At 45.7% G+C, this 15961-nt stretch overlaps 1 protein-coding gene across 1 annotated transcript in view; it reads right to left on the bottom strand.

Annotated features, from left to right (window-relative positions):
• Window positions 1–15961, bottom strand: part of LOC309562158 (inter-alpha-trypsin inhibitor heavy chain H3-like) — a gene marked incomplete at its 5' end in the record, with an annotated part of 129809 nt that overhangs the window by 65450 nt on the left and 48398 nt on the right. Inside the window, 2 exons of the mRNA XM_082266283.1 lie at window positions 13452–13637; window positions 13759–13940. Coding sequence (XP_082122409.1) covers window positions 13452–13637; window positions 13759–13940 — 368 coding nt within the window. The remainder of the gene's footprint in view (window positions 1–13451; window positions 13638–13758; window positions 13941–15961) is intronic.

The raw sequence follows: 15961 nt of genomic DNA, 5'->3' as shown, positions 1-15961 counted from the left end.
AATGACCCAAAGCATACTGCAAAAGCAACCAAAGAGTTTTTTAAGGGAAAGAAGTGGAATGTTATGCAATGGCCAAGTCAATCACTTGAACTGAATCCGATTGAGCATTAATTTCACTTGCTGAAGACAAAACTGAAGGGAAAATGCCCCAAGAACAAGCAGGAACTGAAGGCAGTTGCAGTAGAGGCCTGGCAGAGCATCCCCAGGGATGAAATCCAGCATCTGGTGATGTCTATGCGTTCCAGACTTCAGGCTGTAATTGACTGCAAAGGATTTGCAACCAAGTATTAAAAAGTGAAAGTTTGATTTATGATTGTTAATCTGCCCCATTACTTTTGGTCCCTTAAATAGTGGAAGGCACATATACAAAATGTTGTAATTCCTACACCGTTCACCTGATTTGGATGTAAATACCCTCAAATTAAAGCTGAAAGTCTGTAGTTAAAGCACAACATTTAAAATCCATTGTGGTGGTGTATAGAGTAGGGTTGAGCGGACACCTAGATGTCCGTGTTCGACGGGTTCGGCCGAACTTTAAAAAAAAGTCCGGGTCCGTGTCCCAGACTTTTACCGAACTTTTCCCGGACACCGAACCCCATTGAAGTCAATGGGGACCCGAACTTTAAGGCACTAAAATGGCTCTAAAACACCAATGGAAAGGGCTAGAGTGCTGCAAATGGCAGCAAAACGTAGTTAAGAGCATGGCAAGTGCTCTGCAAACAAATGTGGATAGGGAAATAACTTAAAACAACAAAAAAAAAAACAGAAAAATAAAACAATGTTCTTCATCTCTGAAGGACGAGGCCCGTATGGAGTAGGAGGGAGGTTGAGGTGGTGGTGGATGTGGCGGTGTCATAGGCGTGCGCACAGGGTGTGCCTGGTGTACCTGGGCACACCCTAATCACCTAGGGCACATAGCATTATCGCTCTGTTTGCCAGTGAGGAGATGGGAAAGATCTCCCTCGCACCTGCTCTGCTCTATTTCTCTTTGCCAGCAGGGAGAGTAATGTATCGGGGCCATGTACATGTAGGCAAACACATGCATGTGTATTTCAACTTTGGGGTGCACACCCTAATGCAATAGGCTGCGCACACCTATGGGCGGTGTAGGTGGAAGCGGCGGTGGAGGAGGACCAGGGCCGGATTAAGAGCATCATGGTCTTGGTGCTGAGGATTTTGAAGGGCCTTAAGGGCCGTGCCTTGGCATGCACCCAGAGGAGGAAGGGTGCAGCCATGCATGCCTAATTCAACATGGGATGCTGTCTCTGAAGCCCATAAACATATCCATGCATCGGCAACTGTCCCTCCTTGTCCGGCCTTCGCGCTGTGTGGGGAGGTTCTGAGGGTGCTGCCTGGGGAAGCGAGCATAGAAGCCAGACTTCTGTGTTTACAAGTGACAGAAGAGCGGTCACAGTGAATATGGCCAACCCGGGGCCTATATAAAAGGTAGGGGCCTGCATGGAGCTGCAGCTCCAATAGCCCCTACGTTAATCTGGCCCTGAGGAGGAGGACGAGGTAGCCAACACTGCTTCTTTTCACAAATTTTAAATGAGGGTACACCCCAAAAGAGTGAGAAAGAGCAAAAATGGAACAATGGCTGGGTAAGGTCGGTATCCATTGCTATTCTGCACAAGGTACGGAAAAGTCCCGTGGGATCCATGCCTGGTTCATTTTAATGAACGTGAGCTTGTCCACATTGTCTCTGGACAGGCGGCTGCGCTTGTCTGTTATAACACCCCCAGCCGTGCTAAATACCCGTTCAGATAATACACTGGCTGCAGGGCACGCCAGCACCTCCAAGGCGTAAAGGGCAAGCTCAGGCCATGTGCCCAATTTGGAGACCCAGAAGTTGAAGGGGGCAGACCCCTCATTCACTACATGTAGGCGTGTGCACACATACTGCTCCACCATGTTGGTAAAATGCTGCCTCCTGCTAAGACGTTCCATCTGAGCTGCTGGTGCTGCTGTTTGTTGTGGCGTGCTGACAAAGCTTTTCCACATTTCGGCCATGCTAACCCTGCCTTCTGAGGTGCTGGCGGTGCCCTGGTTGAGTTGGCGACCTCCTCCTCCTCCTCCTCTGCCTTGTGCTTCCACTGTGGCCCCGCTGTCAGATGGGAATGCCAGCAGCATCGCGTCTACCAGCGTGCGCTTGTACTCGCGCATCTTGCGATCGCGCTCCAGTGAGTGAATTAAGGACGGTACGTTGTCCTTGTAACGGGGATCCAGCAGCGTGGCCACCCAGTAATCAGCACAAGTTAGAATGTGGGCAACTCGGTGGTCGTTGTGGAGACACTGCAGCATGTAATCGCTCATGTGTGTCAGGCTGCCCAGAGGCGACGAAAGGCTGTCCTCTGTGGGAGGTGTATCGTCCATGTCCTCTGTATCCCCCCAGCCACGCACCAGTGATGGCCATGAGCTGGCCTGGGTGCCACCCTGCTGTGAACATGGTTCCATCTCCTCCTCCAGCTCCTCCTCCTCCTCATCCTCCTCATCCTCCAGAACTGTGCCCCTGCTGGACAATTGTGTCCCTGGCGTTTGTGTGTGCAGGAACCCACCCTCGGAGCCCCTTGCGAATGACTGCCCTGAAAGCCTTGGAAATGTTACCTCTTCATCCTCCTCCTCCTCCTCATCCTGTGCCACATCCTCTTCCATCATCGCCCGAATTGTTTTTTCAAGGAGGCATAGAAGTGGGATAGTTAAGCTGAGAACGGCGTCATTGCCACTGGCCATGTAGGTGGAGTACTCAAAACAGCGCAACAAGGCACACAGGTCTCGCATGGAGGCCCAGTTATTGGTGGTGAAGTGGTGCTGTTCCGCAGAGCGACTCACGCATGCGTGCTGCAGCTGAAACTCCACTATGGCCTGCTGCTGCTCGCACAGTCTTTCCAGCATGTGCAAGGTGGAGTTCCACCTTGTGGGCACGTCACATATGAGGCGGTGAGCGGGAAGGCCGAAGTTACGCTGCAGCGCTGCCAGGCGAGCAGCAGCAGGGTGAGAACGCCGAAAGTGCGCACAAACGGCCCGCGCTTTCTGCAGCAGCTCTGACATATCTGGGTAGTTTTTAAGGAACCTCTGCACCACCAAATTCAGCACATGCGCCAGGCAAGGGATGTGCGTCAAACCGGCTAGGCCCAGAGCTGCTATGAGATTTCTCCCGTTATCGCACACCACCAGGCCGGGCTTGAGGCTCGCTGGCAGCAACCACTCATTTGTCTGCTGTTCCATGCTCCTCCACAACTCCTGCGCGGTGTGTGGTTTGTCCCCCAAACAGGCAAGTTGTAAAACTGCCTGCTGTCGTTTACCCCTGGCCGTGCTGAAGTTGGTGGTGAAGGTGTTACGCTGTCCGGATGAGGAGGCGGTAGAGGATGAGGAAGCGGAGTAGGAGGAGTTAGGAACAGGAGGCAAACTGAAGCGCCCTGCAATCCTCGGTGGTGGAAGGACATGCGCCAAATTGCTATCCGCCTCAGGCCCATCCGCCACTGCATTTACCCAGTGTGCCGTTAGGGAGATATAACGCCCCTGACCGTGCTTACTGGTCCACGTATCGGTAGTTAGGTGGACCTTGGCACAGATGGCGTTGCGCAGTGCACACCTGATTTTTTCCCCCACTTGGTTGTGCAGGGAAGGGATGGCTTGCCTGGAAAAGTAGTGGCGGCTGGGCACGACGTACTGTGGGACAGCCACCGACATAAGGTTTTTAAAACTGTGCGTCTCCACCAGACGGAATGACAGCATTTCAAAGGCCAATAATTTTGAAATGCTGGCATTCAGGGCCAGGGATCGCGGGTGGGTAGAGGGGTACTTCCTGTTCCTCTCAAGTGTTTGGGAGATGGAAAGCTGAACGCTTCCACGGGACATTGTGGAGATGGTTGTTGGTGACCCAGGTGGTGGTGTTGCTGACAGATCGTCTGTTTGCGGGGTGGCAGGTGCCGGTATCACTACAGATGTGGCTGGAGCGGCCGAGACTGCAGCAGAAGAGGAAGCAGGATGAGCCAGAGACGTTTCTTGGTTTTGAAGGTGTGTACTCCACTGCAGCTCGTGCTTTGCACTTAGATGCCTGATCATGCAGGTTGTGCTCAGGTTGAGAAGGTTTATGCCTCGCTTCAAGCTCTGATTGCACAGGGTGCAAACCACTCGTGTCCTGTCATCAGCACATTTTCTAAAGAACTTCCACGCTAGAGAACTCCTTTGAGCTGACTTTGGTGCGCTCGTTCCCTTGCTGCGTTGGGCAGTAGCGGGCGTAGTGTCTAGGGCACGGCCGCTCCGCTTCTGCACCCTGCTCCCTCTTCTGCTGTGCTGGTGGCTCTGTGCGACCACCGCCTCTTCCTCCAAATTACTCAGGTCACCTGCATGACGTTCATTCCATGTGGGGTCGAGGACCTCATCGTCCTCCACATCATCTTCCACCCAGTCTTCACCCCTGCCCTCCTTGTCGGTCTCCACAATGCTGAACGCCGCAGCAGTTGGCACCTGCGTTTCGTCATCATCGGAGACGTGCTGCGATGATCCTTGCATGTACTCATCTTGAGAAATAAGTGGTTGGGCATCGCTGCACTCAATCTCTTCCACTTCTGGGGCAGGGCTAGGTGGATGGCCCTGGGAAACCCTGCTGACAGAGTCATCAAAAAGAAGAAGAGACTGCTGTATGGCTTGGGGCTCAGACTGCTTGCCTGATTTGCAAGGGGGTGAGGTGAAAGACGGTTGGACATCGGCTGCAGGTGCCAACTGTGACCTTTCTGCAGTAGACTGGGTGGGAGACAATGTGAAGGAACTGGAGGCACTGTCAGCAGCAAACCAATCTACTATCGCCTCCACTTGTTCTGGCCTCATCACTTCTAGGGGCGTATGATGCCCTACCAAATACTGATGCAGGTTCTGTCGCCTACTCACACTTGAGGAAGGTGTTTCACTTGTGCGTGTAGCTGGCACAGATCGACCACGTCCTCTCCTTGCAATAGGAGCTCTAGCAGCAGCACCACCACGACCCAGGCCACGGCCCCTATTTGACGCTCTCCTCATATTTCTGAAATTTAAGATCTTGCCCTAGAAAGGTCTTTATTGAATAGCGGAACAAAAGAACAACAGTATCGCACGGGTGTATCTCACAGTCAAATATGCAAACTATGCCGCAATTTAATGTTTTTTACACCAAAAGGGTGTGTATTGAATAGCAGAATAGGATAAAAAACTGTGTATCTCACACGTACAAATACAGACTAGGCCCGATTAAATTTTTTCCTACCCTAAAGGGAGGATGAGGAAGAGGAGTATGGAACAGGCAGCACCCTCAAATCTTCAGAAGTATGAGATGAACCCCAAAAACTTGGAAAGGTGGATCTCACACGTACCGACACAGACTATTCCGCAATTTAATTGAGCCACAAAGGTTTTTATTGAATAGCGGAATAGGAAATATGATCAAAAAAAGTGTATGTTTTTCACACGTACAGAAGCACACTAGGCCCCAATTACTATTGTTTGTACACCTAAAAGGATGGATGAGGAGGAGGAGGAGTATAGAACAGGCAGCACCCTCAAAGCTTCAGAAGTATGAGATGAACCCCAAAAACTTGGAAAGGTGGATCTCACACGTACCGACACAGACTATTCCGCAATTTAATTGAGCCCCAAAGGTTTTTATTGAATAGCGGAATAGGAAATATGATCAAAAAAAAGTGTATGTTTTTCACACGTACAGAAGCACACTAGGCCCCAATTACTATTGTTTGTACACCTAAAAGGATGGATGAGGAAGAGGAGGAGGAGGAGTATAGAACAGGCAGCACCCTCAAAGCTTCAGAAGTATGAGATGAACCCCAAAAACTTGGAAAGGTGGATCTCACACGTACCGACACAGACTATTCCGCAATTTAATTGAGCCCCAAAGGTTTTTATTGAATAGCGGAATAGGAAATATGATCAAAAAAAAGTGTATGTTTTTCACACGTACAGAAGCACACTAGGCCCCAATTACTATTGTTTGTACACCTAAAAGGATGGATGAGGAGGAGGAGGAGGAGGAGTATAGAACAGGCAGCACCCTCAAAGCTTCAGAAGTATGAGATGAACCCCAAAAACTTGGAAAGGTGGATCTCACACGTACAGACACAGACTATTCCGCAATTTAATTGAGCCCCAAAGGTTTTTATTGAATAGCGGAATAGGAAATATGATCAAAAAAAAGTGTATGTTTTTCACACGTACAGAAGCACACTAGGCCCCAATTACTATTGTTTGTACACCTAAAAGGATGGATGAGGAGGAGGAGGAGGAGGAGTATAGAACAGGCAGCACCCTCAAAGCTTCAGAAGTATGAGATGAACCCCAAAAACTTGGAAAGGTGGATCTCACACGTACCGACACAGACTATTCCGCAATTTAATTGAGCCCCAAAGGTTTTTATTGAATAGCGGAATAGGAAATATGATCAAAAAAAAGTGTATGTTTTTCACACGTACAGAAGCACACTAGGCCCCAATTACTATTGTTTGTACACCTAAAAGGATGGATGAGGAAGAGGAGGAGGAGGAGTATAGAACAGGCAGCACCCTCAAAGCTTCAGAAGTATGAGATGAACCCCAAAAACTTGGAAAGGTGGATCTCACACGTACCGACACAGACTATTCCGCAATTTAATTGAGCCCCAAAGGTTTTTATTGAATAGCGGAATAGGAAATATGATCAAAAAAAAGTGTATGTTTTTCACACGTACAGAAGCACACTAGGCCCCAATTACTATTGTTTGTACACCTAAAAGGATGGATGAGGAGGAGGAGGAGGAGGAGTATAGAACAGGCAGCACCCTCAAAGCTTCAGAAGTATGAGATGAACCCCAAAAACTTGGAAAGGTGGATCTCACACGTACAGACACAGACTATTCCGCAATTTAATTGAGCCCCAAAGGTTTTTAATGAATAGCGGAATAGGAAATATGATCAAAAAAAAGTGTATGTTTTTCACACGTACAGAAGCACACTAGGCCCCAATTACTATTGTTTGTACACTTAAAAGGATGGATGAGGAGGAGGAGGAGTATAGAACAGGCAGCACCCTCAAAGCTTCAGAAGTATGAGATGAACCCCAAAAACTTGGAAAGGTGGATCTCACACGTACCGACACAGACTATTCCGCAATTTAATTGAGCCCCAAAGGTTTTTATTGAATAGCGGAATAGGAAATATGATCAAAAAAAAGTGTATGTTTTTCACACGTACAGAAGCACACTAGGCCCCAATTACTATTGTTTGTACACCTAAAAGGATGGATGAGGAAGAGGAGGAGGAGGAGTATAGAACAGGCAGCACCCTCAAAGCTTCAGAAGTATGAGATGAACCCCAAAAACTTGGAAAGGTGGATCTCACACGTACCGACACAGACTATTCCGCAATTTAATTGAGCCCCAAAGGTTTTTATTGAATAGCGGAATAGGAAATATGATCAAAAAAAGTGTATGTTTTTCACACGTACAGAAGCACACTAGGCCCCAATTACTATTGTTTGTACACCTAAAAGGGTGGATGAGGAAGAGGAGGAGGAGGAGTATAGAACAGGCAGCACCCTCAAAGCTTCAGAAGTATGAGATGAACCCCAAAAACTTGGAAAGGTGGATCTCACACGTACCGACACAGACTATTCTGCAATTTAATTGAGCCCCAAAGGTTTTTATTGAATAGCGGAATAGGAAATATGATCAAAAAAAAGTGTATGTTTTTCACACGTACAGAAGCACACTAGGCCCCAATTACTATTGTTTGTACACCTAAAAGGATGGATGAGGAGGAGGAGGAGGAGGAGGAGTATAGAACAGGCAGCACCCTCAAAGCTTCAGAAGTATGAGATGAACCCCAAAAACTTGGAAAGGTGGATCTCACACGTACCGACACAGACTATTCCGCAATTTAATTGAGCCCCAAAGGTTTTTATCGAATAGCGGAATAGGAAATATGATAAAAAAAAAGTGTATGTTTTTCACACGTACAGAAGCACACTAGGCCCCAATTACTATTGTTTGTACACCTAAAAGGATGGATGAGGAAGAGGAGGAGGAGGAGTATAGAACAGGCAGCACCCTCAAAGCTTCAGAAGTATGAGATGAACCCCAAAAACTTGGAAAGGTGGATCTCACACGTACCGACACAGACTATTCCGCAATTTAATTGAGCCCCAAAGGTTTTTATTGAATAACGGAATAGGAAATATGATCAAAAAAAGTGTATGTTTTTCACACGTACAGAAGCACACTAGGCCCCAATTACTATTGTTTGTACACCTAAAAGGATGGATGAGGAAGAGGAGGAGGAGGAGTATAGAACAGGCAGCACCCTCAAAGCTTCAGAAGTATGAGATTGTGTTCACTGTACCCCACAAAGATTGTGTTCACTGTACCCCACAAAGATTGTGTTCACTGTACCCCACAAAGGTTTTGTTCACTGCACCCCACAAAGATTGTGTTCACTGTACCCCAAAAAGGTTTTGTTCACTGCACCCCACAAAGATTGTGTTCACTGTACCCCACAAAGATTGTGTTCACTGCACCCCAAAAGGATTGTCTTCTCTGCACCCCACAAAGATTGTGTTCACTGTACCCCACAAAGGTTTTGTTCACTGTACCCCACAAAGATTGTGTTCACTGCACTCCAAAAGGATTGTCTTCACTGCACCCCACAAAGATTGTGTTCACTGTACCCCACAAAGGTTTTTTTCACTGCACCCCACAAAGATTGTGTTCACTGTACCCCACAAAGGTTTTGTTCACTGCACCCCACAAAGATTGTGTTCACTGTACCCCCCAAAGATTTTGTTCACTGCACCCCACAAGGATTGTCTTCACTGTACCCCACAAGGATTGTCTTCACTGCACCCCACAAGGATTGTCTTCACTGCACCCCACAAAGATTGTGTTCACTGTACCCCACAAAGATTTTGTTCACTGCACCCCACAAAGATTGTGTTCACTGTACCCCACAAAGATTTTGTTCACTGCACTCCAAAAGGATTGTCTTCACTGCACCCCACAAAGATTGTGTTCACTGTACCCCACAAAGGTTTTGTTCACTGCACCCCACAAAGATTGTGTTCACTGTACCCCACAAAGGTTTTGTTCACTGCACCCCACAAAGATTGTGTTCACTGTACCCCACAAAGATTGTGTTCACTGTACCCCACAAAGGTTTTGTTCACTGCACCCCACAAAGATTGTGTTCACTGTACCCCACAAAGGTTGTGTTCACTGCACCCCACAAAGGTTTTGTTCACTGCACCCCACAAAGATTGTGTTCACTGCACCCCACAAAGATTGTGTTCACTGTACCCCACAAAGGTTTTGTTCACTGCACCCCACAAAGATTGTGTTCACTGTACCCCACAAAGATTGTGTTCACTGTACCCCACAAAGGTTTTGTTCACTGCACCCCACAAAGATTGTGTTCACTGTACCCCACAAAGGTTGTGTTCACTGCACCCCACAAAGGTTTTGTTCACTGCACCCCACAAAGATTGTGTTCACTGCACCCCACAAAGATTGTGTTCACTGTACCCCACAAAGGTTTTGTTCACTGCACCCCACAAAGATTGTGTTCACTGTACCCCACAAAGATTGTGTTCACTGCACTCCAAAAGGATTGTCTTCACTGCACCCCACAAAGATTGTGTTCACTGTACCCCACAAAGGTTTTGTTCACTGCACCCCACAAAGATTGTGTTCACTGTACCCCACAAAGGTTTTGTTCACTGCACCCCACAAAGATTGTGTTCACTGTACCCCCCAAAGATTTTGTTCACTGCACCCCACAAGGATTGTCTTCACTGCACCCCACAAAGATTGTGTTCACTGTACCCCACAAAGATTTTGTTCACTGCACCCCACAAAGATTGTGTTCACTGTACCCCACAAAGATTTTGTTCACTGCACTCCAAAAGGATTGTCTTCACTGCACCCCAAAAAGATTGTGTTCACTGTACCCCACAAAGGTTTTGTTCACTGCACCCCACAAAGATTGTGTTCACTGTACCCCACAAAGGTTTTGTTCACTGCACCCCACAAAGATTGTGTTCACTGTACCCCACAAAGATTGTGTTCACTGTACCCCACAAAGGTTTTGTTCACTGCACCCCACAAAGATTGTGTTCACTGTACCCCACAAAGGTTGTGTTCACTGCACCCCACAAAGGTTTTGTTCACTGCACCCCACAAAGATTGTGTTCACTGCACCCCACAAAGATTGTGTTCACTGTACCCCACAAAGGTTTTGTTCACTGCACCCCACAAAGATTGTGTTCACTGTACCCCACAAAGATTGTGTTCACTGCACTCCAAAAGGATTGTCTTCACTGCACCCCACAAAGATTGTGTTCACTGTACCCCACAAAGGTTTTGTTCACTGCACCCCACAAAGATTGTGTTCACTGTACCCCACAAAGGTTTTGTTCACTGCACCCCACAAAGATTGTGTTCACTGTACCCCCCAAAGATTTTGTTCACTGCACCCCACAAGGATTGTCTTCACTGCACCCCACAAGGATTGTCTTCACTGCACCCCACAAAGATTGTGTTCACTGCACCCCACAAAGGTTTTGTTCACTGCACCCCACAAAGATTGTGTTCACTGTACCCCCCCCCAAAGATTTTGTTCACTGCACCCCACAAGGATTGTCTTCTCTGCACCCCACAAAGATTGTGTTCACTGTACCCCCCAAAGATTTTGTTCACTGCACCCCACAAAGATTGTCTTCACTGCACCCCACAAGGATTGTCTTCACTGCACCCCACAAAGATTGTGTTCACTGTACCCCCACAAAGGTTTTGTTCACTGCACCCCACAAAGATTTTGTTCACTGCACTCCAAAAGGATCGTGTTCACTGCACCCCAAAAAGATTGTGTTCACTGCAGCCCACACACAGAAAAATGGATGTGGATCACTGACACCTGCCTATCTCCTATCCCACACCACACAGCAATATCGATTGTAGTTTGTAAAACACACTTTCCCTAAAATTCAGCAGACTCTATCCCTAAAATGCCTACAACTCGCCCTGCCTAAACACTCCGACCTGTCCCTCAATTCTATCCGGACACAAATGTTTTTTTCCTGCCTATCTTTCCCTAATCAGCAGCCAGCACGTTGATGTGTGCTCTGTCCCTGATCTAAGCAGCATAATGACGCCGCTGCGGCTGCCTCGAACTTATAAAGACTTGGTCACATGCTTCAGACGGCCAATCACAGCTACTGAGACATTTGCAGGCATGGCTGGGATGGCTTAAGGCACACCAGTTAAACGATTGTTGATTGGCTGTTGAAAGCCCGCCATGAAAAGAGCGCCAAAGCATGCAAAACCCGGAAATAAAACGACCGAACACGGATTTTTATCCGAATATACAGTAAAGTGTCCGTGTTCGTGTTCGGGTAACAAAAATCCAATTATTCGGTATGAACACGAATAATACAGTCCGTGTTCGCTCAACACTAGTATAGAGCCAAAAAGATTAGAATTGTGTCGATGTCCCAATATTTATGGACCTGACTGTATGTTGTGTGTGTGTCAGAGGAGACTGAGTGTGTACAGATGTGAGGGGGGAAACCTGCAGGACTGTGGGATGGCCAGTGGGTGTATTTTGTGGGATGGCTAGTGTGTTGGCCCTGGGGATTATCAATAAAACATAAATCGGTGCTAAAATCAGAATAATGAAATCAATATAAGATCACATAAATTCACATAAATCAAATGTGATAATGTGCAAATCCCAGGAAATCACCAGGTGAAACAACAACACCCTGTGAGTGCAATGGCCGCTCACGTCACTGAGGATAAATCACGCTTTGGAATCAATCCAACAGGGACACAGATCCAATCCTCCTCAAAAATGGTGATAGTATACTTGTGGTAAAGGATAATAGCTGCTATATAGATGCTTCCCCAGTGTTGTTAGATGATCCACATCAGCTCATGAATAAATGACAAATAGGGGCACCATAGTGAAGTATGTTTAAAACATGTAGATTTAATATTAAAAACACTTACATCAAATAAAATGCAGTATACAGGAAAGAGACCAGCGGGGTCTCCGAACGGCGTCTGTCTTCTGATTCAGGTTTGTTGGTGTTACACATCCTTACCACTTTGGAATATTTTATGCACCTTCACTCATCCATTTTGAAGTGGTTATTTGCACATTATCACATTTGATTTATGAGAATTTATGTGATCTTATATTGATTTCATTATTGTGTTTTTAGCGCCGATTTATGTTTTATTGATTTTCTTTTTGTGTATGGTGACCTTACTAGAAAATTGCTATTACCTTTTATCACACCGAGTATTTTATCCCAATATATTTATTTTGGTTAGCGCATTGGTTCTTCCATCTATTTTGGCCCTGGGGATTATTGGCAGTAAGGCCGGTGGGGGAAGGGGGGGTTGGCGGTCCAGACCTAAAGCGGTGTACGGGGGCCCCAACGTTTCTGATGGCATGGCTGCCCTGTCTGCCCTGCCATATACCTTGTAATTATTACACTGAATAAGAAAAAAAAAAACAATATCAGCCATCGGCAATCATATTTCATTGATCTGACTGTGATAAAATATGGTAATTTACAATGGTGTGTTTAGGGATAGAATTAGGGGTTGGGTGGGGCAACTGGTGGCCAGTAACTCTTAAGGCCTGGCTAATAGCTCATGACTTGAAATTTTGAGCCCTGCTTCAAACTGAGGTGAAATTCCACATCAAGATAAGCAACAAAGTGACACAGAGATAGAAGCTAAGAACAAGGTGTTTATGTTGCAGTGCAGATCTCATTGGTGCCATGCATGATGGTGAAAGGGATGCATGTGTTCCTGTGCAGATATCATTAGTGACATGGAAAGTGGAATTTGAGGAGTGCATACTAGTGAGTTAACTATGTGTATTGCTGTGCAGATCTCATGGCTGATATTGATAACGTGGGGAGAATTACATTTGCTAGAGTGCAGATTCCATTGGTGAAATAGACACATAATGGGGTTGATTTACTAAAACTGGAGAGTACAAAATCTAGTGCAGCTCTACATAGAAACCAAGCAGCTTTCAGTTTTTTTTCTTTTTTTTTTTTTTAAGTTTAATTGAACAAGTTAGAAGCTGATTGGCTACCATGCACAGCTGCGCCAGATTTTGCACTCTCCAGTTTTAATAAATCAACCCCTATGTATTTGTGGGTTGCTAATCTTAATGGTGATATGGATACTTGGGTGTAAGGTGTTTGTTTCCTGGAGTGCAGGTGAGGTAGTGCAAACCTCATTGGTTGCAGGGAGCTGTGTCATGTGATAGAGGGCAGATATTTTGGTGATATACACAGTGGGGCGTAAGATGTGTGTTTGAATGCAAATCCTATTGGTAGCATGGATTGACTGCAATATAGTCTACAATAATATGTTTTCTTAGACATGGCACTTTAAACAGGACAGTATTTATACTTACCCCTTCTGCCTGTATATCCACAGAGAAGAAGTTCAAATCATTATCGATTATTCGTCCAGCAACCACAATTTCACTGCCATCAAAGTAGTGATTGAAGCTGTTCTGGGTGAGGTTTGCAATAGCATTCTCAGGATATTGCATTTTAATATCCACCAATGTTGGGTTTGCAATTTCAGTATAAAATCCCTATTATACAAGTAAAAAAACATTGTTTTTCTTTTTGTGAAATAGAACACGCCAAAAATATATGCAGTGTAAAAGGAATTTTGAAATTCAAACTGTGGAATGAGCTACATGAAAAACGAACCTGCATCTGCAAGGTTGCATCTGAGTCCTCATAAATTCGACGGGCAATACCTGAATTTTCTAATGCCATCTTCTCAAGAAATCCATAATCAACCCCATAGCCAAAGCCAAGGCAGTACAGGGTATATCCATTTTTGTTAGCTTTCCTTACATTTTCTTGAATTTTTTCTGGTTCTGTAACACCTTGTAGAGGAAAAACAACAATCATATCAGTGCTATTTTAGGTATATATATTACACAGTAAAATATAATCAAACTTAAAAATCAAATTGTTTCAGTGATTCACTTATATGCAGAATAATTTGATCACCATTATGAGCTATTGGGATTTTTAGAAGTAATAAAAAAACAACAACAAAATATTTTAACTTCAGTCTGGTAAGTGGGTGCTGGGATAAAGCATCATACTGTATATAATGTAATCATTTTACATTGATCCACATTTTGGCACATTTGATTTTTGGCAAGGTAATCTATTTTATTTTTATAAATGTTTTTAAACCAGGCAAATCTAAAATATTGTATAGCACCCTCCTAGGTAGGTGTTAGAGAGTGAGTATATTTTTTTCTCTGTCTGCCTATCAGAGGAGCAGCAGGTAAATTCAATATTGCACTCTGCTTAACAGGGAGCAGGATCTGTGAGTTAGGTCTACTCAGTGTGCCCAGTGTGTGATTCATATGGTCTGATGGGGAGGCACATTGGACAGTGGAGGAAACCTGGCCAATGAGGACACAGGCTTTTGATACAGCCCCAGGGATTGGCACAGACTGCTGTCTTGGTGCATTGTGGGGTGGGGTATGAGGTCTTTGGCGGGAAGCAGAGTCCCAGAAGGAGGGTGGCGGCTGCCTCCTCTTTTCAAGTAGTTGGTGTGTGGTCACAGGCAGTTAGCCTGGTGAGCCAGAGGAGTGGAGCTGAGCCCAGAAGTCCAGGAGAGCTGAATGGAGGAGTTGAGGCACTGCAAGAATCTGGAAAGCAGTATTGTGAGTACAGAGGATCTTGCCCAAGGGTCTGCCCAGGAAGGGGACTACTCTGGAGTAGGGATGATCGAACGGTTCGGGTCCACCATCGGTTCGGCCCGAACATTGGGTGTTCGAGGTTCGGCCGAATTTAGAACTTTTTGCCCAAAAAGTTCGGAATTCGGCAACCAGAACCGCCCAAAATGCAATGCTTCAGGAAATGGGCTTTAAAAGCCCGTGATTGGACCAGAACCATTAGCAAAAGCCAATTGAGGGGGCAGAAGAATGCTAGGAATGTGATTGGAGTGACTAGGGGGTCCCTAGACCAATCATTAGTGAATACGCCCCCCAGTATATAAGATCGCCCCCGCCATATTCCCAGCATTGTTATACTGGACATGGAAGAGAGTGGAAGCAGTTCTGTTAATTTTACTTTAAAAGTGTCATTTAGCTATTTTTAGTGTGAGGAAAGGGATATCTAGTGTAGTTAGAGTGCTCCTTTACACTTAAGTTAGCTTCAAAAATTTAGTTTCTGTAGGGAAAGTGTTAAGTGTCAGGGGACCGTAGTGTAGTGTAGGGTTAACTGACAGTGACTGCTATGGCAGGGTGACAAAACCCTTCCATAGCAGGGTGACCGCTATAGAGAAATGATCATTTCTCTGCTTCGGGACAGGAATGTGGCTTCTCACCAGCAAGCATTTTTTAATGCTGCAGGGGCTGCCACTGCCAGTGCTTTTTTGAGGACATGTTTGATGTCAGACATGACATCTGAATATGTGTATAGGGGGTATATATAGACATATATGTCTGAATATATACCCCTAGACATATATAGGTGTGATAGTAGCAGAAATAAATGCTTGCGCTAATGAAATCATTTACAGTAATATATTTCTGCTACTATCACACCTATATATGTCTAGGGGTATATATTCAGACATATATGCCTATATATACCCCCTATACACATGTCCAGATGTTTTGCCTGCCTCAAAAGAACCCCAAAAAATGCCAAAAAAACGCTAGTGTCAAAAAAAAAAAATGCCCAGGTGTGTTTTTGCTGGCATTTTTTGGGGGGTTTTGGAGGCAGGCAAAACATCAGAACTTGTGCACAGTACCACTATACACAAGTTCAGATGTTTTGCCTGCCTCAAAAGAACCCCAAAAAATGCCAAAAAAACCGCTAGCGTCAAAAAAAAAATGCCCAGGTGTGTTTTTGCTGGCATTTTTTGGGGGGTTTTGGAGGC

Source organism: Pelophylax lessonae (genome assembly GCF_965119305.1).
Source record: "Pelophylax lessonae genome assembly, chromosome: 8".
Taxonomy (NCBI): domain Eukaryota; kingdom Metazoa; phylum Chordata; class Amphibia; order Anura; family Ranidae; genus Pelophylax; species Pelophylax lessonae.
This window is presented reverse-complemented; position numbering and strand designations above follow the sequence as displayed.